At 30.9% G+C, this 25,850-nt stretch overlaps 2 protein-coding genes and 1 pseudogene across 2 annotated transcripts in view; all 3 read right to left on the reverse strand.

The window, feature by feature from the left end:
* LOC125824891 (TMV resistance protein N-like) overlaps positions 1 to 927 on the reverse strand; it is an 86,403-nt gene extending 85,476 nt beyond the window's left edge. The window contains exon 1 of the mRNA XM_049504231.1: positions 741 to 927. Within this exon, the coding sequence (XP_049360188.1) occupies positions 741 to 923 (183 nt within the window). The 5' untranslated portion in view covers positions 924 to 927. The remainder of the gene's footprint in view (positions 1 to 740) is intronic.
* Positions 1 to 25,816, reverse strand: part of LOC125824910 (disease resistance protein Roq1-like) — a 147,873-nt pseudogene extending 122,057 nt beyond the window's left edge.
* The window catches only part of LOC125824897 (disease resistance protein Roq1-like), a 153,664-nt gene that overhangs the window by 119,307 nt on the left and 8,507 nt on the right, over positions 1 to 25,850 (reverse strand). The window lies entirely within an intron of this gene.

Consider the following 25,850-nt stretch of genomic DNA (forward strand, 5'->3'; position numbering starts at 1 on the left):
AGAACAGTCCACTATTCCCCTAACCCCACCACAAAGCATCGGGATTATCAACCGGAGTGACTTGCCTATGGTATCAGTGTGCACTGAATGCTGATATGAAGAAAATAGAGAAAAGGGAAGAGAAATTCTTGGCAGAAGTTGTATTTTCACAACTTTTCCTAATGGGGTCAAAATTAAACACTAGCCTTTCAAAAGGCCACCCTGCATAAATTCCTGATCAAATTATTAGGAGAAATAGGACATACTGGTTCATAAAAATTAAAATGGAACTTCAAATTAAGTACATCATAATCTCAATGAACAGTAAGAACTATAAATTTGACCCTTTTATTTTAGTATTCAACGATTAAAAAGAATCAAGAGAATAAAAATACAATAATTAATCATAATTAGAACTAAACTCTACTAACTGTATATTGAGTAAGCTATTCCAACTAAGAGTTTTTTTGGATAAGCAATACCGATGTAGTAATCATGAAAACAGAAGATGTGATTAAACTTTTATCGTTATGACTATATGAGCACATGCATACATGCAGAGTACTATGAAACTGAATATTCAAAGTTAATGAATATATTTGCAAGATGTTTGCAGTTGAACTAATTTTAAGAAAATCCCATGAATTACAGTTTACCAATGAACTAGCTACAAGTCGTCGTCTACTTTTTCTGAAGGAAAACAACCCACAAGAGAAAAATGGAAATCTCCAGCATTCTCAACCATTTGAGGACATACGCACCTGATTTGCAGAAAAAACAGTTTTCGTATCACTTTCACGCCATAGTCTACTGCGATTCCATGGCTTGAGCTGCTCAGCATCACGTGCCACTTGCCGACCCATTTGTACTATCCAGTCATGCATCTCAATAGTTCCTTCTGAGACATATAAAAGTGATCTTTCAGTAAGGATGTTTATTCCCATTTCTGATATGTTCAGTTTTTTCAGCACATATTTTTTCTGTTTTCCTCTAAAGAAGCATGCAATGTGAAGAAACATATCTTTGTATATGCCACAAGCATCAAGACTTAAGCTGAGTAGCTTAACAATTTTCCCATCTCCGAAACTGTTGAGTCTATGTAATGCATTGTGCTCTTCTGTCCCTTGTTTGTAAAGAAAAGAACCCAACACTTCCAACGCTACGGGTAAGCCTTTCGCATAATCTACTATGCAGCACGAGAGCTCTTGAAACTCTTTAACAGGAGTTCCTTGTTGAAAGGCGTGCCAACTTACAAGTTCTAAAGCCTCATGATTAGTCAGTTCTGGGAAACGATATAACTCATCATGCTTGCAAAGTAAATCACTGTTTCTAGTGGTTGTAATGATTCTACTCCCATCCCCAAACCAACCATGCTCTCCAGCCAAATATTCCAATTGGTGGCTGTTATACACATCATCAAGAACAATTAAAACCTTCTTGAACCGAAGTATTTGGCTAATATCGACTTCTTTATTTAAACTGGCTACATTCACAGGATGTTGCTTCAAGATTTTTATAAGAAGCTTCCATTGCAAAAGTGCTGGGCCTCCTGGTCCAAGCTTTTCTAAAGATCTCCCAACATTAAGAAAGCAAGACCCTTCAAATTGGCAAGAGATCTCATCAAAAATTTCTCTTGCAACTGTTGTCTTCCCCACACCACCCCTTCCCCATATCCCGATAAAAGAAACACCGCCAAATTCAACTTTCAACAACGATTTTACTTCCTCCACACGGGATTTGATTCCCACAGGATATTTTGCAATTCTTGGAACCTGACATATCTTGTTCGTAATTTCCGCAATACATTTTCCATCCTCCCTGTGTTAAATAGAATATATCAGAAGAATAAATATTTGAAACATAACAAACGATGAGGAAGTGAAAAGGAATATTCAAGTTCCAGCAAAAGCAACATTAACTTCTCTAACATTTGCAAAAACAGCACCTGAAGCTGACAACAGTTATTGTCAAATATACTTTTTGGAATAGTTGTCTTCTCTATGGCACCCATTCCTCACATCCTCGCCTAAGAAATATTTCAATCCCATTAAAGAACCTTACTTGACCCGCATAAGATGAATTCCAGAGTATTTGTTGTTTAGCTGCAGCTTCAAATCTTGCAAGCCAAGCTTGTATAATACTTTTGTAGCTTGAGCTCCACCTAAAATAATTCTTTCAAAGCTGGAGCTAGAACTCATTTGTCTGCTTATTTGTAGATGATGAGAAGTTTGCTTCTCATTTTTGCTCTAGACTTACCAATTTGGGTTAAAAAGTTAAGTGATTTAAGTCAACCAAGACGAAATACTAGCTCAATGATCTGAGACCAATCAATTCAATATTTGCTGGAAATATCAACTACTTGCATTACAAAATTCAACCACCTAGAAGGTCAAATACCCAAGATCCACAAGTAGTTCCCTCATTTAACATACAACAACCATTAAGATCTAATTTGTCAAACGAGGAAAAGAAAGAAGGGGCAAATGGAGATGCAACTTATCCAGGGAAATTAACTGGCAATGATGTAAGCGACATTATGAGAACAGCTTAGCCTTTAAATATGGAACAAAAAAAATATTAGTTATACTTGGTGCTTAAGAAATTAGGGAGAAGAGATTGAAAAGTTACTGGAGATCTTGATCGAAAATTTACAGTACTTACGTATGTTACAACTTCCGTAAATTCACAACTCTCGGCATAATTACAACAGACAATCAAATCAACCTTAGTTTTCTCCTTCTCATATCAGTTCACCTAGTCATGGCCTAATCATATCTACAATGATTCAAAACTCTCCCAGAAGCTGGATGATACATGTCATAAGCCCCCATCTTTGGCGCAAATTTATTCAATCAGGGGACCTCTGAGGGGTTTATAAGAACATCTGCTAAATCAGTTATTTGAGATTCCGAAGCTAGTGATAATGCATCTGATTCAATCTTCAACCTTGTTAACATATGACACCAAAGTCTAACTCAACTCCAAAAGCTACCTCATGAGGGGAGGATTTCTGAGACTCTGAGTCCATATAAGCAAACAACCCTTCCATTCCCAACCTCATGAGGGGAGGATTTCTAGTCCACTCTAACACCCCCTTCATGCCCAAACTCAACTGTAGCATGGACCGGGATCCGAAACAAGGATAGACCTGGCCCTTATACCATGTAATGATGTGTCACTTGAGCCTAACTCAACCCCAAAAGCTAGCTCAAGGAGGAAGGATAGCCCAAGCCCATTTAAGCAAGCCACTTGTCTATTCCCCAATCAATGTGGGTATTCTAACCCACTCTAACGTACCAAATAAATGATAATTAACCTCTATAAACTTTTTTCTTTCATGAGATACTGGATTTGAGGCAATTGGAAGAGTTTGATAGTTACATATAAACTATTTATGTTTAACTTTAATGCATTTCAACTCTTGGAGACGTTGTTTCACCAAAATGACCCTCAAACTGAAAGGGCCATGGCTCGGTATTATGTTTCTGCATTAGATCAATATCTTAAGCAGTATTTTATCAATCACTTTCAGACTAAAGACCCAGGCAAACTAAAGTACTTCCTAGGCATTGGGATGGCGCAATCCAGCAGCGGAATTTTCAGTTCACACAGTATGTAACATGTTGGAAGAAACTGGCATGTTGAAATGCCAATCTGTTGGTGCTTCTACAAACCTGAATATCAATATTCTTCCTATAAGTAGGTCGTTATTGGAGGCCAGATGACAAGCAGAATTATCTTTGTCACGACCCACTTTAGGAACGTGACCGGCGCTAAGGGGGGAGAAATCCAAAGCAAGCCTTACCAAAATTCTACAAAAAATGGGGCAACGTTTCCTTTGTTTTTGGGCCTTTCCTAAATTTTCCCTGTCTCAGAAATCCACAACACAACTAATGACGACTATAAATTAAGACATGATATCCATCGATTATCTAATTGTCACGCAATAATACCAATTCATCTCCAAATACGAAAAAAGGTTCAAATCTTCTCCAATGTCACCTGAATTCTCTGTAAAAACATTTAGCGAGGAGTGAGACGCTAGCTCAGTGAGTAATAATACTTGACCACAATCATTTTAATGAGGGACAAGTCAAAAAACATACTAGTGTGATAATCAAAATGATGAAATTAATGCCCTTTCAGAAACAGTACAATATTATATCTTATTTGCCTCATGTAAGCAAAATCAATGTAAACACTCAATAGTAAACTCAGAAAATATTTTCATATCAAATCTTATAGCTGGGAGATTTCCAAGGATGAATCATGTAATCAGTGTGGCCTTCTCTTTAAGAAGTAACCAATAACGGATGAACTCCTCATAAAGGAGTTAAATATTCATATCGGTAGATCCCTACTCGAGGGATATCGGTAACGGTATGCTAGTTCTACCTTCCCACTAGCAAGGGCTTTATCGGTAATCTGTAACTACAAGGTGCACCAGGTCTAACGAACCCGTCGTTAGCTACGGGATTCATCAAGGTCTACTCCCATTTATAGTTTTCTTCATAATCAGTAGAAACATTTCAAAACGGTATAAGACATTGAAGTTCTTATCAAATCATGGTATATAAAACTTTAATCAAAACATATGTGAAAATACTATTTCTCAAGTAAATGTTAAACTCTTTCGATAACAGTAATCATATCTCAAGTATCAATAGATATATCTTAAAAACGAGTTCATCTCAAATAACTATTTCGATACCACATCAAGTAAAAGACTTGTCCCATGTGCAAGTTCAAAACATTTTGGTAAATCATTCACTTTATAAACCATGTATAAATCATGAAAGTTATAAAACACAAATTATGGTAAGATATTACTCACAGTACTCGTGTTGAAGTACCAAATTTGTCACTTGGTCAATCTGTATGACTTCCTTCAATCAATCTATTATCACATCATATCGGTCTCGTATTACTTCCTTTGTTTAGGCTAATTCCTACTAAATTCAGAATACCCAATCTTTGAGGTTTCATGATAGACTCTCAATCTGTCAATTTATGTCAAATTGGTGCTTCAGATCCCGCAAAACAATCTCATTGTTGATTACTTCACCCTATAATAAATAGAACTAACATCACTGTCCAGCAATTCTTCTTCGGTTTATGCCGAACTACAAAAGTTTGATCCAAACATCTAACATACTCACTCAAACCATAAGATCATAAGAGTTTAACAGATTCCTTTTTCCTTCTAACCAAGAACTCAGAATGCTCATAACGATTGTCTTAGTGACATCCCCAGAATCCACTTATGAACTGTGTGGGAAAGCTTAAAGCCTTGAGAACCTGTTGTAGGAAGGGGAATTCAATGAAGTCGTAAGCTTTTTTTCATGTCAATCTTTAGCATCCACCAATTTCTAATTGTGGAAATTTGATCTAACTTCCTAAACGAGTAATTTGATGAAGCTGGAGCATCGGTCAGCCCAAAAGACATAACGAAGAACTCAGAATGCTCATAACGATTGTCTTAGTGACATCCCCAGAATCCAGCTTATGAACTGTGTGGGAAAGCTTAAAGCCTTGAGAACCTGTTGTAGGAAGGGGCATTCAATGAAGTCGTAAGCTTTTTTTCATGTCAATCTTCAGCATCCACCAATTTCTCGGAAGATAGTCACTGAAATGCAGTGATTCGCATTCTAAGGTATATCAAAGATACACGCGGACAAGTTAAATTTATGACGATGTAGGCCAGGCAATGATTATGACAACGTAATAATTGAGAAATGAGAACCTTTAACCTGACCTGGTTAATTGAAACAAAACAACATCTAAAAAGGAAGGGGTAGTAAGAATGAAAGTTTTGAGCATCCACAACAAAAACAGACTACTCAAGAGGCTACAGAGATTCGTAAGTTAGACAATACCCTTTGGAAACTAGTGATAATGGAAAATTTTGAAACAGCTAAGCCTTCTTGTAATGTGGCCTTTTGTTTGATGGAAGAAAGTTATTTTATCTTTCTTTTGTGAAAGATTTGGAAGCCACAAATGTGGAAATTTGGTAGCCATATTTGTCAAAGATTTGGCAACTATATTTGTCAAAGATTTAGAAGCCACCATATTTGATATATTCACATTGAGATGTTGAATATTTTGCATCTTCCAAAGACATCATCCATGACATCAACAAGCCTATTTTTTTCTCTATAAATAGGGAGCTTAGACATTAGTTGAAACACACCTTGAAGCATATGAAAATATTTCATTGTTTTCTTCCTTTGTCTTTCCATTAAGAGTAATTTTGTAAGAGAGTTTGTGTTGGGAAACACTTGTGTGAACCCTTTGTTGGAGTGATCTTGTGAGGTTATTCTCTTTGGGTATTTGGGATTAATTAGAGTATTTACTCTAATTCTATACTCTCTTTTGTACTCTTGTTGATATAGTGATATTGCTCCTCTCCGCTTGTGGACGTAGGTCTATTGACCGAACCACGTTAAATTTGTGTCTTCTTTAATTGTTTTACTTTCGTTATTATCAACTTACTATTGTCTTTGTTATTGTCATTACAACATTGTTTGGCTAAATTCCGCACTACCCGAGTTCTCGATCCTAACACTTCTCATGGGGTAAAAATCTGGAAGGACATCAGGCAGTTAAGAGAGACATTTGCTGAAAATATTGGATTAGTAGTAGAAGGAAGGAAGATTCATTTTGGTTTGATGTATGGATGGGTCATACTTCGTAGAAGACCAACTTCCTGAGCTATAAAAGTTTTGTAGTTAGACTGCAGCAGTTATTACAGATTATATATCCATACAAGCATGGAATACTCAATTTATGTCTGGGAGGTGGAAAGTATGTGCAACTATTGCAAAGATTAAATATCAGTGAGGTGCCTTTCAAGGAAGACCGAACTGCATAATATGAAGCAATGGACCGGTTTCAGTCAGCTCAGATGAACTAGTAGATACTAACTTTATGAAGTATCAATTCTGTCACGGTTTCCAACTTACAGGAGACCTAGTGATCAAAAGAGGCGGTATTTAAATGACATACAAATTGTACAGGCATCAGATGACCTAATCCCTAGATCTAAGTTGGGAAAACTTAAGTCAAAATTGTAGCAGCTTCACAGTTCTCTATGTTGAAATCCATCACCTATTAGGGAGTTCATCTACAGGTTTTTTTACCTAAAGGTATCCTTTATTTTACGAATAAAAAAAGAGAGAGTGTCAAGATGAACATGTCTCGCAAAATTGAATCAAACTCAACTGTTCTATTGAGCTATACTCACCAATGGGAAAATTGAGCTCCAGCAAAATAATCTCTTGATCCTGCCATGTCATCTGCTATACGGAGAGCGTCCTTCCACCTCTGCACCTTCTCCAAATCAAAACCCTTGATATCTGCCTCAAAAGTCCCTAATGGACTTAAGCCATCTGATGGCTTAACTTTATAGAAGACAAAGAAGAATTCCTGTCCCTTGTTGTCAACGCACTCCATGATCTTAGTGAGTTCTTCCAAGCACCGTGGGGAGGAAGTATAGTCCTTGGAAAAGATGGTAACGGCAATCCTTGATTCCTCGATGGCTTCTAAGATTTCTGTTGAAATTTGTTCTCCCCATTCAGAGTTGACATCGGGTTTGAATACGTTGATTCCTATGTCTTTCAGACGTTTGTGAAGATCAGCAACAAAGCTTTTGTCCAAGTCTTGCTGTCTAAAATTAAAGAATACATCAAATTTCCATTTTTGGGAAGCCATAGGGGAATTTCAGAGTTCTGGTAATCTGCGAAATTATGAGAATGAATATGACAACAATCATTTATCCCATTGACTCAAAGTAAACGCACAAGACCTGAAATAGCTTATGGGTCAAATTTGAGAAAATGACCAAAGATGGTCCAGGCTTTATTTCGATATTTAATATGTAACACATGTATTTATTATGGATTAATTGAAATAGTTTTTAATTTATAATAAAAGAAGTTCATTTTGATTCTTTATTCTAAATCTAGCAAATTTATTTAAAAAAATATTAAAATTAACTATGAATTCTATCTGCCTAACAGAATACATCTTTGTTGTCTTCTTTGTTATTTCCAAAGAAGTAACTCCGTCAAATCTAACACTATTCTCTCTGGAAAGAAAAAATAACAATTTTTTATTAGAAAAAATGATGTTAAATTTCATGGCAATTCTCATACAAATTTATTAAATTATTTTGGCAAAATTTAGTTCTTGCTCCTTGTATAGAATGGGAAGAAGACGTGTGACTTTTAAAAAAATTCATCGCTCATTTTTGTTGGGTTATGAAGGTGATTAGGGCGTCATGCGGAAACTTACAATTACAAACCATATGATTGACAAATCAGATGACAAATAAAAACATACAAAAGACATTATTAATATTTGTTTGGTCAAGTAACCTACATATTGAAAACTAATATTAAAAAAACATAAATATGTTTAGGAGAAAATCTCTCCATAAACAACTCTCTAAATGACTACATTGTGGATGTTGTTGTGATAGATATGAGAAGATGGGTCTTCAATTTATAGATCTCCTAACTTTTTCTCTAAGGAAAGAATAAACCAAATATGAAAGAAAATTATATTTCCCTTCTAATAAAAGTTAAAGCATTTATGGTAATACTTTAACTTTTCTTTAAGGAAAAAAATAAAATTCAAATAAAGAAAGAAAATCAGGCAAAAACTCTAATAAATCTCTCCTTTTGGCTGGATTTTTTTTACAAAACTTGATCCAACTTCTTCACACATGCATGATAATCTTCGTTCTTCACATAGTCTTCATCACTACTGCTTGCCATGGTTAAAAATAAAGTTTAAAATATATGGGTTAAAAATAGTTTTAAAATATTTTATTTTTATTTTCAAAGATGCAGCAACAGTAATGTTGAAAATATGGTTTAAATCTCTTTTCCACATGTAGCTGTACAAAAATCTTCTTTATCAGCAAATTGGTTGCAAATTGATTTGAAACCACCTTAAACCTGTCTTCGATCTTGTTGAACCTAGGTCATTAAACCATTAGCTCTGATACCACTTGTTGGGTTATGAAGGTACAAACCATATGGTTGACAAATCAGATGACAAATAAAAACATACAAAAGACATTATTAATAATGTTTGGTCAAGTGACCTACATATTGAAAACTAATATTAAAAAAAACATAAATATGTTTAAGAGAAAATCTCCCCATAAACAATTCTCTAAATGACTACATTGTGGATGTTGTTGTGATCGATATGAGAAGAGGGGTCTTTAATTTATAGATCTCTTAACTTTTCCTCTAAGAAAAGAATAAACCAAATATGAAAGAAAATTATATTTTCCTTTTAATAAAAGTTAAAACATTTATGGTAATACTTTAACTTTTCTTTAAGGAAAAAAATAAAATTCAAATAAATAAAGAAAATCAGGCAAAAACCCTAACAATTTTTTCACTCCTCCAAATCCGGCCCAACTCAAAAAAACCAATCATTTTTTTTTTATTGAATCATCATCTCATGGTTTTGGTGACGATCTTATTTTATCGAATAAGCATTTTGAATCTAACACTCTGTTTGGATTATTGTTACTCATTGTTTCATAATGTATCGTATTATATTGTACTGTATTGTATGGTAGATACAATGTTTGGCTAGACTGTATTGTTTGTTGTTGTTTAATAACTTTTTAATTGTTTGGTTTGATCGTATTGTAATTTATAAATTAACTAAAATATCCTTAATTATACTAGGGTAGAAGGTTTGACCAGAATTAAATAATATAAGGTAAAGGGTAAAATAATATTTTGAAATATTATGTAAAGATATAATTGGAAAAAGAAATTAAGTAACAATGGAAACACACCAAATCGGTTGTTCCATAAAATAGGGGTTTTCATTGTTATGTAACAACGAAATTTAACAATACAATACAATACATTTTAAGTAACAATCAAAACAAACATTATAGGTATAATAACAATACAATACAATACAATGGGTAACAATGATCCAAACAAAGTGTAAGTTATCAAGATAATGACCGGATAAAAGAGATTGTTTTTTTCCTCATTTGGGTCGTGTTTGGAATTGCAATTAAATGAGAGGTAATTTTTTTTAAAGCGATGCTGTATTATTTTTCTAATTAAAAAAATCAGTTTTAGAATTACAATTTTAAGCACTATAAAGAAGAATAACTTTTTAATAAACGAGAATAGTTGGAAAAATATATTATTTTCCGTATTTCAATACTAAGGTAACACTCATTTTGAATGCGTTGATTCCTTTGTCTTCCAGACGTTTGTAAAGATCGGTAACAAAGTTTCCGTTGAAGTCTTCCCGTAGAAAATTCAGAAAAACATCATATTTCCACTTTTTGACAGATCTAAATTGGGAAGCCATGTTGGATTCTGGCTATGTGTGAAAAAATGTGAGAAAGAAGAAGATGGGGCAATTTGGAACCACAAACAACATTTAGTTATGCATTAAAAGCAAAAGAGACGATGAGTCAACTTTGAGGGTCTGGATCAGCTGCAGTAAAACATTGGTCCAGCAATTATCAATCATTGAAGCCACCTGTCCTCTTAAATTTTAAGGGGCACTTTGGTTAATGGAATAAACCAATATGCCGGATATCGGTAATTAAATTTGAGATAAATTTATATTTTATTTAATTAAATTATAAATTTAATCACAAATTTTGGATTTTGAACTATCCCATTTTATACTGTCAATTGTATAGATTTTTATATTTAGACAATATACTTTTTTTTATTTTATAATATACTAATTTCAATAAATATTTTGGGACTGAGACCTATGACATCGTGTCTTGTGTGATACTATCCTACCATTTAATACTCTCTATGTTTCAATTTATGTGACATATTTTGTTTTTCGAGAGTCAATAATTTAAGTTTGATCGAGAATTTACTTACGAAATTTTCAATTTTTTTAAAATTAAATTTATATATTTGTAAACTACATAAAAATTATTATAAGTCTTAATAATTGATAATTCAAAATATTTAAAAGATATAGAAAAAATTTACGATCAAAGATAGACTTGTTTGAATCTCAAAATTCGAAATGTGTCACATAAATTGAAACAAAGTGAGTAACTGTGATGAAAACAAACTAAACTATCATTACACAAACACGGAAGAGGGATTTTTTTAAAAAAAATTGGGTGGATGAGGTAAGAAAAATGGGTAATACAATTGAAATTTATATATCTACTCAATTTAGGGAGTAATAAATTTTCAAAATTACATAAATCAATGAGGATTCCTCCCTCCCTTCCCTCTTTCTCCCTCCCTCCCTCTCTTACTTTTTCTCTCTCAATTTTGTCTTTCTAAGGTTTTCAGATTCTTCTTTTTCAGCTTCTTAGATCGCGAAAGCTCATAAAATGACTTCGAATTCGCTCTCTTCCTCTTCTAAATTTATTCACCTGTAACTTTTTATAAAAAAATAAATAATTGATGGATCGACAAAAAAGTTGGAGCTTATTCTGAATATTCTACAATCTTCCGCTCTTATTATTAGATTTCAACTTTTATGATCTGAACCTGCATTTTTACCTAAATCGATATGTTAATATTCAATTTATTAACTTTGATGGAAAAAGGTTGGCGTAGAAGTTAGAGTTATATGTGTATTTATGTCAAAACAAGTACACGTCTTTAAGGAGATACATCTATATCTATATTGTATATTACCTTAAAAGCATTAACTGATAACTTGAATGTTAAATTACTATAATATTCTTAACTTAAGTTTTGACTTTTTCGATGAGTTATGACTTTTCTGATAAGTTATAGCTTTTTTCGAAGGATTGTGATTTTTTGATGAGTTGTGACTTTTCCAAAAAGTTGTAACTTTATCAATAAGTTGCGACTTTTTCAAAAAGTTGTGACTTTTCCAAAGGGTTGTGACTTCTCCAAAAGGTCATGACTTTTCAGATAAGACACAAAAAAATATTTGTTCATACTACCCTTTGTTGACTATAAATAGAGGGTTTCCTCTAATTTTTCAACCACAATTTTTTTAATCTTCTACTCTTTTTCTTCTTGCATTTTAATTTTTTTTGTGTGATTCATTGTCATTGAGTGAGTTAAAGTTTAGCGGAATATCAGGTACGACTATTTTCATGAAGTAAGTTGTTCTATCCTAAGAGGGTATATTCCATAACCTCAAATACTTGAGGAAAACAATATTGATGATGTAATAATTATTTTTTTCCTTGATATATACATTAGTATGTATTGTTCTAGTATATGAAGTTAATATGATGTAGTCTAAATTCATTTGTTTTTGTTTGACAATTTCTCTTGTGATGTACATATATACTTCTGAATATCTTTTTCAAAAATTAGAGAATTGTCACGATTTATTTTTGATGCTCAAGACAAAAAAATGACTTTATTTATCAATGTTACTTATGTGATTTAGACTCTCATGAAGTTTGTTTCAAAATACTTATAACTATATAAACATTGCCCTTTTGTTTTACTTATTTACTATTTCTTAATATTTCAGTATTTTAGACGAAGAAAAACTCATATGACTTGTAATAACTCCAGTTGAAGTTTGTATTAGTTTAATTTTTATTATTTATTTATCATTTAATTTTATGAGATAAATATTTTTATTAATGCAAATATATATTTATATTTGGGTACGTATTTGTATTTAAATTAAAATAATATATATGTCACAAATGTATTATCAAGTTAACAAGATCTTCTAACTTCAAAATATATTATTTTAAAATGTTTTAAGTTTTTTTTAATAAAAAAAATACCTCACAACAAATGTGAAAATATGTGAATATATAAAATGTAGTTGTTCTCTTCACATGTTCTTATGACATCTAAACAATTTAACGTGAAATACATATGCAAAGCACATCTGGTTAGATGACAAGAAAAATACAAAGCAAATATTGTCTATAAGGTAATATTAGTGAGATAAGACTAATTGCATGATTGAACCTTATCAATTTAAAATAAATATATACATTATTGCATTTAACTAATAAAATTTTTCATTGACCATCTTCATAGGTTTGTGTGAATAAAATATATATATATATATATATATGTTATTTTTTGCTAAGCTTATTGTTCAAATGTTTGCTTAAATAAGCAATACTATTTACTATAACATATATTTTGGAATTGATAATCACGTGCAATGCAGGTGTCAAAAAACTAGTACGTATATATGTGTGTTTATGTATCTATGACAAACGAGTGACATTTGTGAATTGTTGGACAAGTTTTCAAGTCTTCGTATGTTTTCAAATTTGACACTTCTAAAACAATTTTGCTCGAAAAAATATAGCTGATACCTGTGCTACAATCTTTTTTCCTTCTAAGGATTTATCCATGCACAAATGATATATGATAATTGAAATTCTCCAACCAAATAAGATTTCGACTTGCCCAAAATTAATGCATCTAGTGAAACTAATGCATCTATGGTATGAAATAAATACACATTGATATAAAAAGAGTATAAAATACATATACATGTGTATTAAATACATGTATAATACTTAAAATTGAAATTATGAAACTTATATCCAGAGAGAGGGGGGACGAGAGAGTGAGAGTAGAGAGTAGAGAGAGACGAGAGAGTGAGAGTAGAGAATAGAGAGAGGCGAATGAGTGAGACAATTTTAAACAGAATTATATCTCAAATACAACTTTTACGCAAGACATATACATTGTATCCGACTTTAAACTAAGACATGATATGTAATTATTGCAAGTGTCGATGCATATAGCAATTCTGAGGTATTTTATTGTCTTTTGTGAAATTTGAGGGGTATATTTATTTATTTTCTTCAATTATAACACAAAATCTCATGACACTTAAGTATGACCAAAAAAAAATTGGGAAATTTACATAATATACTATATTAATAAAATATTTACATTTATAACAATAACATTTTTTTCACTTGATCACTTTTAATATGTTTATAATACAACTTTAATACATATTAGTGAGAACAATTTATAAAACACATTTAATACAAGTTCTATTGATGGATAATCTATTTATCACACATTTTAATACACTTATAATACAATGTGTCAATTTCTTATCAAATAAACATAATATATTTTAAAACAGTTGTAATACATATATATTTCATACATTATTCATTTTTAATACATATTGTAGATTTATCATAGTATTGCTATATATTGTTATAAATGGTAATAAATAAAAAATATCGCTAAAATCAGTAATTATTTATTAAAAGATACCAATTCAAGTAATTTTTCCAAAAAAGTTTCTTCCTTGATGACCTTTTTGTTGGATACATCAAGTAGTTTAAGTAGGCATTTCAACATGCAATTTCATTTCTTGATTTGAAATCCTGAAATGAAATCAATGTTCGAATACATAATTTCATCTAAATCGACCAACAAGTTTATATTTGTAAAGAAAATACATCATTTTAAAAAAAATATATAACCATTTATTTCATATATACACAAAATTATAGTTATATATTTGGGTGCCCCATTTATATATTATTCTCTTCATTTCAATTTATTTGGTCTATTTTAACTTGAAACGAAATTTATAAAAAATAAAGAAAAATTTTGAATTTTGTGATTTAAAATTAAAAATATGTTAAATGTATCAAAATGTTCTTTAATCTCGTGGTCTCAAACATATAAAGTTGAAACTAAAGAGTTGCTTTTAAAAAGGACTAACATTGAGTCTGACTAATAAAAACTCCAAAAAAGAGCTGAAAATCGAATGCAATTTACAAAAAGGCTCTTTTAACTATTTGATCGACAATTCTCTTTAGATAAAATAAGTTTTTGAAAATTAAAATTGATCCAATCTTACTCAAGATCAACAATGTATCAAGAGAAATTGAATTGACTTTGTATTATATCAATTAAAAAGGAATCATTAGGAAAACTCGATTATAAAATAATTATTCAGTACTTTACATTTTAAAAAGGTAGAAACACATTTTAAATTAAGGCCTATTTTGAAATTGGTTTTAGGCCACTAATAGTATTGAACCGCCCCTATTTATATGAGATATAACAATTATTCCAACCAAATTTATCATCACTTCAAACCAACACTTACTATGTGAAAGGATTATATTAAAGAGTAGTATATTACAATTCATGGTCAATTTTATTTTTTATTGAACTAAAATTCAATCAATAAATATTGTATTTTTTTTAAAAAAAAATGCTTTGTGACAATGCATTATATTTTGTTATGAACTTTTACTTAATAAGATTGTATAAAAAATTATGGTGTCGGGAGGCACATACGAAAATTATGGAATGTGTTGAAAAGATTGGGGGGTGCATTAAGAGCCCGTTTGGATTGACTTAAAAAGTAGTTTTTAAGTCAAATAAAAATTCAAACTTAAATGACTTTTAAGTCAAAAAATAAAAAGTAAGGGAGACTTATTTTTTATTTTTAACTTATTTAGATTTATTTTTAATGTTGCAAACACTCCCTAACTTATTTTAAATGACTTAATTTAAGTTATTTTTATATTTGTCAAATATTTCCAAAAGTCAAAAACTGATTTAAAAGTTTGATCAACTTTTAAGTCAATTAAAACACCCTCTAAGTGTGTAGCTATGAAACAAAATTTTATGAAAAACCTATTTATATTGATTGGTGATTTTTTAGGTGAAATATCAAAATTTAAGTGACTTTTAAATTATAAAAATAAGAAGAAGTTAAATGACTTTTAAATAAATATTCTAAAATAAGTGATCATCTAAGAAGAGGGTAAATCATGATCACCCTAGAAGCAGAAATTTGGAGACGAACAATCATGATCACTAATTCAACTTGCAGAATATGAGATAGGCCATGTCATTCCAAAAAGTTGTAAAAGAATCGAAATAATTTAGAAAAAAATATGACGAAAGAAGAATTAAAATATTTTTTTTAAAAAAAAAAAAGGAGAAAGGAACGAAATGGAAAGAAGTCCGAGGTGAGAAGCACATTTTTTATTTTAAAAAAATTCCCTCACATATCAAATTATAGTTGTGCTTCTTTCATCATAATTTTTTTCACGAATTAGTAATGCAGAGATTAGTAGTGCAGAAATTATTTTTATCAAGTGTTTGATTTATTGCTTCCCACCTCATCTTGTGTGGATTAAAACTCTATAAAAAACTTCTTTCCGAGTATATTCTTGAATTATTATGTAATTGAATCAAGGTAGATAATTACCAAACAATATTATTTTTTACGACCTTCTAACTAGTTAGGAGAAGAACAATTTTGTTGCTATGTTTGTGATTTTCTCACTTGAATTATTTATGAGTAAATAATTGTCATCTTAATAAATTGATCACTTATAAAATGTCAAATTTCAATTTAAAAAAGATGAATCGAAAAGACAGTAAACAATAATAAAAACGAATAGTGTTTAGCCCATACATTACAATAATTGAAAGTTCTTTTTGACCGGCTAGAACTTCCCTCTCTAGCTATTTTCAAGGGACAGAGATCACTAATACCCTCCAAAAGGAAAGTTACCTTAAACACTGGCATAGTGTCTATCCATTCCTTATTTACAAATGCCCAGTCTATTTTTGAAAAAATTCTTTTTTTCCATGCTTATTATTTCATGTGTAGTTTTATCAGTTCACAGGCTTCAATACATGCTTGAAAATCAACCACCTCCCCTAGCTAATATAGGGAAAAAACTAATCCACATCGGGTATTTATACCAAGTCAATGTAATTTTCATTATTACGTGATTTAATAAAGTAAAACACATGTCAATTAATTATAGTTAAGCAAAATGAATTATAAATTTAAACATATGACATGCATGTATTGACTTGGTGTAAACACCCGATACATTCTGTCATAGATTTGTAAAACTGTGTTGAAATCTCCAAGTATTAGCCCGGATGTAGTTACAATAAAAAGTACACTGTTGATGAAGAGCTATGTGATTATATCCTTATGTTTTGTAATACAATCCACTGAAAAATGTATCTTAATAGGAAAAATCTCCCCACACATCTATTTAAGGAGTAATATTACAAGTTTTAGATCTATTTTTAAAATATTACTACTTAGACATTTTAATTGCAAGTTATAACATATCATTTTTTATTTATAATTCAATTAATTTCACTTTATTAAATAATTAGTCTTTGATAATTATATTTTAATTAATAGGTGAGATAAATAAACTTAATAAGAGAGAATCAATGGTAATTATCTATTAATTTTTTTTAGAGATTTTTTTACCTTCCACACATAATATTACACCTTTTTAGGGGTTCTTTTACTGTTCACCTTCAACCTTTACTCAAATGGTAAATCTTTCTCTCTCACCATCGTCATTCTTTTTCTTTATACATCCAAAAGTAGACACATTAAATCTTTCTCTCTCATCATCTTCATTCTTCTTCTTTGTACACTCAAAAGAAGGACAAATCTTTTAAACAATACAAAGAATCAAGAGTTTAGGTTGACAAAAAAACATGTTGAAGAATAAAAAACATCAGCATACACTTAGAAAGGTCCCAGATTCGTTAGAATGGATTTCTAATGTTGAAATTGAGACTTCATCTTTTAACATCTTGACTTAAACGCCGTCGATCAACGGGAATGCGAATCCAGCGAACAAGTGTGTTACCACTCCCAAGAAGAAACAAACCCCAGTAAAATTGTATATATGATCGGATTGAGTATATTTTTGACATTAAATTGATATACTGTGTAGTTGGTATGATTTTTTTTGTATTAATATGTTTGTGCATTGGCATGAAGTTTGTATAAATCTGGTATGACTTTTCCACAGTTGTATTTAAATTGTTTTCCGATTGAAGTTGGTGAAATGGGGATGAAAATTAATATGAAATTTATATGTATTTCTATCTTTTGTGATTGTTTCTTCAATGTTGTTTCAGTGATTGTGGTATGTACACATGCCTATTTGCTGAATATATTAGCAATGGAGTTTTTGATATGTGTCCCATTGATATCGATGTAAAGTATCATCGTCAAAGATACGCCACAATCCTATGATACTATAGAAAAAGCAGGAATGTTGATAGCGCAATTAGTGAGAGTGAAGTAACTGGAACTGTTGCTAGCAAATTTGGTGGACCCCGCATAGCAAAAGAACATGCTCCGGATACTATCAATTATGCTACACCAAGACCACAAAAACATATTTGAGATAGTTGATTGTAGCTTAGACTTTTTAATTATTACATGCTTTTTAATTTTTAGATGATGTATATTTGTTTTTGCTACAGTTTTTTTACAACAATATATATTATGCACTATTTTACATTATAAAATTTATTCTTCCTAGATTTATTTCAGTTGGATACCAACTTCATACATTTTTATTTTTAACCTTTGTCTTAAATTTTCAAGTCAGATACCACGTGTATACAAATTGGATATCAGCATTAGCCAGATTTATATTGAATTTTTAGTTTTGAAAAACACATCATAAACATAGTAATAATTAAAATATTTTGAGACTCCTTTTATAAGACAACTATATACATGGTTATACTTAAGTTTTCCAGATGAATATTAATTGAATACAATATTAACTAATTTTAAGTTGGCTAATTTGGTTGAAATCTCAATTACATCTTAGTTTTTCTATTTTTTCAACTGGATACCAGTTGGATACCAAATAGATACCAATTGGATACAACAATATCTAGTTTTATGTTAGCTAATTTGGTTGAAATCTCAACTACGCCTTTTTTTCTATTTTCCAATGGGATATCAGTTGGATACCAAATGGATACCAATTAGAAATTACATTAACTAGCCTTAGGTTGGCTAATTTGTTTGAAATCTCAATTATTATTTTTTTTTAAAAAATTCAGTGGGACATCAGTTTGATACCAAGTGTATACCAATTGAATACAACATAACTAGTTTTAGGTTGACTAATTCAGTTGAAATATCAATAACATGTTTTTTCAATCAGTGGGGCTACGGTTGGATACCATTTTCATACTTAAATTTGACTTAATATTAACATCTATCCTAAGTTGCGATGTTATCGCATTTACTAGACCACTATACAGACTGAAAGATTCATAGATAATCCCCTCCATCTGAAAATCAACTTATTTCCCTGTTTCATTAAAAAAAAAAATAACAGTCAGTCTTACATAATACAAAGAAATAATAAATATGTTGTATTTATATTCACTTTTCATACCAAGATAATACAAAATTCATCCACAACTCCATTCTTCTCACACAAATTTATATACACTCGTCATTACTTATTCATACCAATATCATTCCAAACAGTCTACCAAAATTCATACGATAAAACACATTTCATAAAAAAATAACAGTCCGTCGTACATAATACAAAGTAATAATAAATATGTTGTATTTATATTCAAATTTCATACCAACCTAATACAAATTTCATCCACAACTTCAGTATTATCACACAAATTTATACACTCGTCATTACTTATTCATACCAATATCATTCTAAACAGTCTACCAGAATCCATACCATAAAACACATTTTATACATGTATTTTTTACACATTTCATATATTTATAAGGGCAAACCACATAAATTCCACTAGTTTAGGTATTAATTACTAAGATTCCCAATAGTTTCAAATATTACTTCCTCTACCATATTTCATGTTTATGATACATGAGTCTGAATCCATGAGATACATGTATCTGCCAAATTTTAAAATTGAGATACAAAATTTATTTATTTAAATTAATTGATTGTAACTAATTTCCTTAATTAGAGGAGTAATTGAGAATTTTCAAAATATATAGATAATTAATTTCATTTTATTATTCTTTGAAATAGTAAATTCATTAATATTATTAATATAAGATAGAAACATTATATCTTGGTAATGTAATTTGATTAATTTCAAATTATTACTCTTATAATAATAATTTCATTAATTTGATGTATCTATTATCAATATATGATGTATCCAACAAACTAAACACTTAGATACATGAGTGTCATACAAATACATTCATATGTGTCATAGAAGTATCTAGCATTTATTTCATGTATTTGTTATAACATATCTAGTATTAATTTTATGTATCTATTTATACAAATATATTTATATATCTAATATTAGTTTCATGTATCTTTTATATGTATCTAGTATTAATTTGATGTATCAAGTATCAATTGCATATGCTATATCCAAAAACATGTATCTCGAATACATAGTAAACATATACATCTAATTATGTGTATCTAAATATGGAATATACAAAAAGAAGAAGCATATACATCTAATTATGTGTATCTAAATTTCATACGTTATATCCAAAAACATGTATCTCGAATACATAATAAGCATATACATTTAATTATGTGTATCTAAATGTGAAATGTAGTTGAAACACATGACTTTTTTTAGGAACAAATCACGACTGTAGAGTATCTGACGTATAATTAATATCATCGTGTTGTTAAAAATCATGTATCCAAAATTTATTGGTGGATACATATACATGTTCAGATACCTCATTACTAAAAATACAACTCAAATCTTAATTAAGATTACTACTTATTGGATACACATGTTTCAAGCGCTATATCAAAGTAATATTGGTACTACCACATCCATGTCGCAGTAACCAAAGAAAACCTTAGAAGAACACCAGCAAACAAAAACTCTCTACAATACTCCCTTTGATCCTTTTGTGTTGTGGCATAACATAATCAAAACTAAGATCCATTTCTTGTGGAGACAAACAATCAAGACCCACTCTGAATTGAAAGTTTTCTCTCTAGCAGTTACTTTGATTTGATCTCGTTATAAATGAACAATACAAAATAATATTTGGGTTTAGGAGAATTTGTCGGCCATGATGATGATATCTTGAGAAGAAGAGAGTAGATTAGCTATTGTTGGAATGAAATTGTACGGTGAAATTTTTTATCAGAAAGAAGGAGACATAATTGAGTGATAAATATTGGAGGGGAGAATTAAGAGATAGTGGTTGATTTGGAGTGAAAGAGTTAATTAAGTAGATAATTAATCAATCCTAGTTTTAAGGGATGTGAATATCTCATTGTATCTTCAAATAATATATTAATATATGGTATAAATTATTAAAAGCGGTAGTATATGTAATTGTTTGAAAGTAAAGCTAATATTAGTATACATAGTAGTGATATATGTCTAATAAGGTAGTTTATCCTATTTATAACGATAACATCATCATTATTTCATACGCTGTCACGAAACAATATAATCAAATCATTCAAATATAAATACAAAATCGCCACATCCATGGTGTTTACAGTATACAAATTACAAAAACCAGTTTACAAAAAACTCATAACATCATTTATTCAATTTTCACAAAAAATATTTTGTAATATGAAACAAACGAAGGTTCATACAAAAGAAAATCACAATTTAAATTTATTATACACAACCAAAATCCAAAAATTTCATTTTTAATTTCATTGTCCTTTACTGAAATTGGAATAAAAATACAAATAATAAATCGCAATGAATACTAACCAGAAGGATCCCATCTACCACCATGATTTATTAATATCGATAAGAATTCGTCCATTACCATAAAATAAAAAATTTTGAACCAAGAATATTTTGGAATTAGTCGTGAATGACGACAATCACAGAAAAAAACGGTTGAATAAAAAAAAGAAAATCTGATTTTTGAATTAATTTTAACTGATTGAGTAAAAAAAGGAAAACAAATTGACAGAAAAAAATTAGAGGGAGAGAGAAACGTTTGAAAAAAAATAAAATCTAATTTTTTATTTAATTATAACTGATTGAGTAATAAAAGAAAACCAAATATTCCTATTTTGTTTTGAATCCCTTAAATTTATGACATTATTAATTATCCTTAATGTTATCCGTTATTTTTTATGATATTTAAAAAAACGTTTTTTAGTATTATTTTTTATTTTATTTTTAATGAAATGTTAGAACCTGAATTTTTTTATTGTTACAATTTAAAAGTTTTATTCTACTGCTATAACTTGAAAATATTAGTCTAATAAATGTCATTTATAAAATTCTCACATCTTAATATGCATGAGCAAAGAAGTAATACTTGGCTATATTAGTTACTCCATCCATTTCAGTTGTTTGTATCAATTTAAAAAAAGAATGTCTCTTATATTTTTTAATCTCTCTTTAATCTCAATTTTACACGTTATATGTTTCAAACCACAAGATTAGAGAGCATTTTGATACATTCTACATATCTTTACTTTCTTAAATTCCATGCTAATAGTCAAAACAAGACAAACAAATTGAAACGGAGAGAATACTTTTTTTTTCCCTTGACATTTAAATTGCAAAAACCCCGGCAGAGCTTGATTGAGCAATAAAAACCCAAAATTGAAGGATCGGAAAAAACATAGAACTAATATTTATAAGGAGAAACATTAAGAATAATGAAAAAGAAAAAGGATGCACCTGATACAGAACATATATGACGGGTTGCTCAATGCTCGTGTTCTCTTTGAGCTCAAACAGATAACACTTCCTCTAGCTCATTTTCCACTCCAAATTCATGGAAGCAACAAGTACTTTGACACTTGTGCTTCATGAAACATATCCCATTGTTTCAATAATTGTGTGGCATAGCCTAACATTGAGACAAGGACTTAGTCAAGGTGTGCTTCTTAATTAGTATTAAACTATCATACTCTGCAACTTAATAAGATACAATTCACCCAAGGCTTATAGTCTAGCAGTAACAGTGCCATTGGGAGTGTCACCTACAGGCTACATAGTAGGTGCGGCTTTGACTTTTTTCATTGTTTCTCACCGTGCTTTCCCTTTCAAAAGTACTTAGTACCCATTAAAAGTAAGGAATGAAACTTTGAGGGGGAAAACAAAATTGAAGTACTAATATATCAAGTTAATTGATCTAAGTTAACTTCCTACGCAGAGATATCATGATAGGGAGATACTTTAGAGTGTAAGTTACTTTTTCTGTTACTGATCACTAGCAATGCATCCTACCTGGGCACTGGCCTTTTCAAGTTTACCAAATACAAGAGCAGAAGGAAAAGAAAACCGAGCTAATTAGGTAAAAGATGGTGAACTAATAAAAGTTGGCAGAATTTGGGAGATGAAATAAGAAAAGCGAAAAACATGATTACCACCAACAAGGGTTGTAGTGGATTGGTAAGTACTCCTTCATCCTTAACCAAGAGGTCTCGGGTTCGAGTTTCCTTGGGTACAGAGTTGCTTTTGTTAGGGAGCGCTTTCCGGCCCCAACGTGGGACTTTCTAGTGTGAATCTAGATTTAATCGGACACCTGGTGGGAAAAAAAAGAAAGGATGGTTACCATACAAGCAGAATTTAGGAGATGAACAATCATGACTTACTACTTCAACTTGCAGAATATGTGAGGTTATGTCAATTCAACATTGAGTTTTTCTATAAAAAAGAGAAAGAAACAGTTATTACCACTATTACTGTTTGAAAGTTTTTGCTTTATGAAACTTATAATAAAACTGTAAATTCCAACTTCGCATTTTTTCAGGTAGTTTCTAACTCTGACCACTAGACTTTCTAACTTAATTCTTGAATATTAACAGCTTTTTAGTGATTGTTGTTGATGGGCATAGACTTGAAGGTTAAACTAATTTTATCTATTATCAGCTGAAGATTCTAAAAGCATAAGAGAAAGAAAAAGATTGAAGTCTCAATCACATCCAAGCTTAATTTCGATTTTGAGGCATCGTCATTAACAAGATATAATTCCTTAATTATAATTCCAATAACATACTTCCTTTTTTTTGTTTCCACCTAGTGCCAAGAATCACCTCTGAGGCCCGACTAATATGAATTTGTGCCGGTAAATCCTATTTTGAGGGGTAAAGTGCCTTTCTAACAAAGGCGACTCCATTCTCAGGCTTTGGTTTAGGATATAGGGGTACTTACAACCCTATCACAACCTTTGGTGGTGTCTAATACAGTCTTTAGTTTTCCAAAACACCTACTACTACATTCATTAATTTGATTCTTAAATGTAATATTATTCAGTAAATTTAACAAGGAAGATGTACTATTATGCTTTAGATTTTGAAGATTTGCTACACAGCTATCTCTACTATTAGGTTCCCGCTTGAAGGTCAGTATATCAACTAGTTTATTTCGAATTGGTTGCTGCAAAAATGAGAATACCCAACCACAAGAATGATGTGATTTAAAATTAACTATTATATTGGTATAATTTCGTTTAATTTTGAGTTTAAGCTATCAGATTGACTCTTATATCTTTTTTAAACCTGTTACCTGTTAATTGCCATTTTCTTATAATTTTAATGTAATTATTGATTTGCCTTATTAATTCATTAATGCTAAGTAAATCATTATTTTTGCCTAATCTTTTCCAACATTACTAACGTAATACTTAACCACATTGAAATTAAATCGTTAATCTAACTGTATTCAAAATTCAAACTATCAAACTTTAATAATAATAGGTATTTTGAGTTGCCTTAAACTCGGTTTCTTGGTAATTACCTCAATATCCCAGCATATAGAGCTACTTCTGCTTAAGTCGTGCGAAACCAATACTTCTGTATTCCATCCTCATAGATTATATGAACTCCCCACTGTCTCACAATGCGCCCAGGGATAGATGCCTCGAATAGGCTATAATGGTTAATGTCTCTAACATCTGTTCCAGACACCTGCAGTGAAGAATACAACGGTATGTAGGCAAAGCAAACACACCAGCCATACGTTCTAGATGCTGTGCCCACTTTACATTCTTTCTCTAGCACTTTAAGGTCTTTCAAATGGTCATTGCATATCAATTTGGCATTGATGAAAGCATAGTCATACTTCCCAGATAGCCTTGAATCAGGACTGCAAACACCTGCCCCCATGCAAGTCACGCAGCATATAGCAAAGCCCTTGAACTTATCATTATACCAATTAATGGGCAGTTTGAACGAGATCTTTTTCTCAGCACTCTGATGCATAAACCATTTGGGAATTGCATGTTCAGGAAAGACAATGGAACAAGTCACCCTATGATCAGAGTTAAGAGAGGGAAGGATCACATCATCCATATAGTTTGATAGAAACAAACTGAGAATCTCATCCGAAATTGAGCTATCATTCCTCTCCTCTGTATAAGATTGTTGATCAAAACTATAATTGGTGAATGAGAGCAATTTCAACCTTGGGTACATCCGTAGCTTTGCAATACTTTCTTTTGCCAAAAAATCTTCTACATATAATTCCTCTATATTCCGAGGAAGTAGGGGAAGTTCCTTAAGTTCCTGACAGTGTGTTATATTGAGATATCGAAGGTGAGAAAGTTGGCTGAAGACATCAGGCAAATCAATAAACTTATTTCTGCTCAGGTTCAGTTCCAATAAAGAAGTCAAGTTCTTAAGAGCAGCAGCTTGGTCATCACATAAATTACATCCACTGAGATCTAAGCTTTTCAGTTGCCTCAAAGCATGAAACAGGCTGGGTAATATCAAACTGCGAGCATATTGCTGCTTAACCTTCCGCCCATTTCTTAATGATAGGATCTTGAGTTTGCTTAAGTTTCCAACAGAATCTGGTAGTTGCAAAATGGCAGTGTTGCCAGCATAGAGCTCCTCCAACTGGCTTAGATCACCTAGATTTTCAGGAAAAATTGCAAGTCTTGAGCAGCCTTTCAGAATCAAAATTTTCAGTTTTCTCATCTCACAGACACTGGCTGGGAGTCTTTCAAGGTTTTCACATGATTGCAAATCAAGCAAGCTGATACCACTGAGCTGTCCTACTGATGAGGGCAATTCACAAATTGCAGTACGTGCCAGAAGGAGCTCTGATAGCGATTCCATATTCCCTCGAATTTCTGGAAATTTTTCTAATTTCTGACAACCTGAG

The sequence above is a fragment of the Solanum verrucosum genome, unplaced genomic scaffold (genome assembly GCF_900185275.1).
Source record: "Solanum verrucosum unplaced genomic scaffold, falcon-dt-bn FXZP01000086.1, whole genome shotgun sequence".
Classification (NCBI taxonomy): Eukaryota; Viridiplantae; Streptophyta; class Magnoliopsida; order Solanales; family Solanaceae; genus Solanum; species Solanum verrucosum.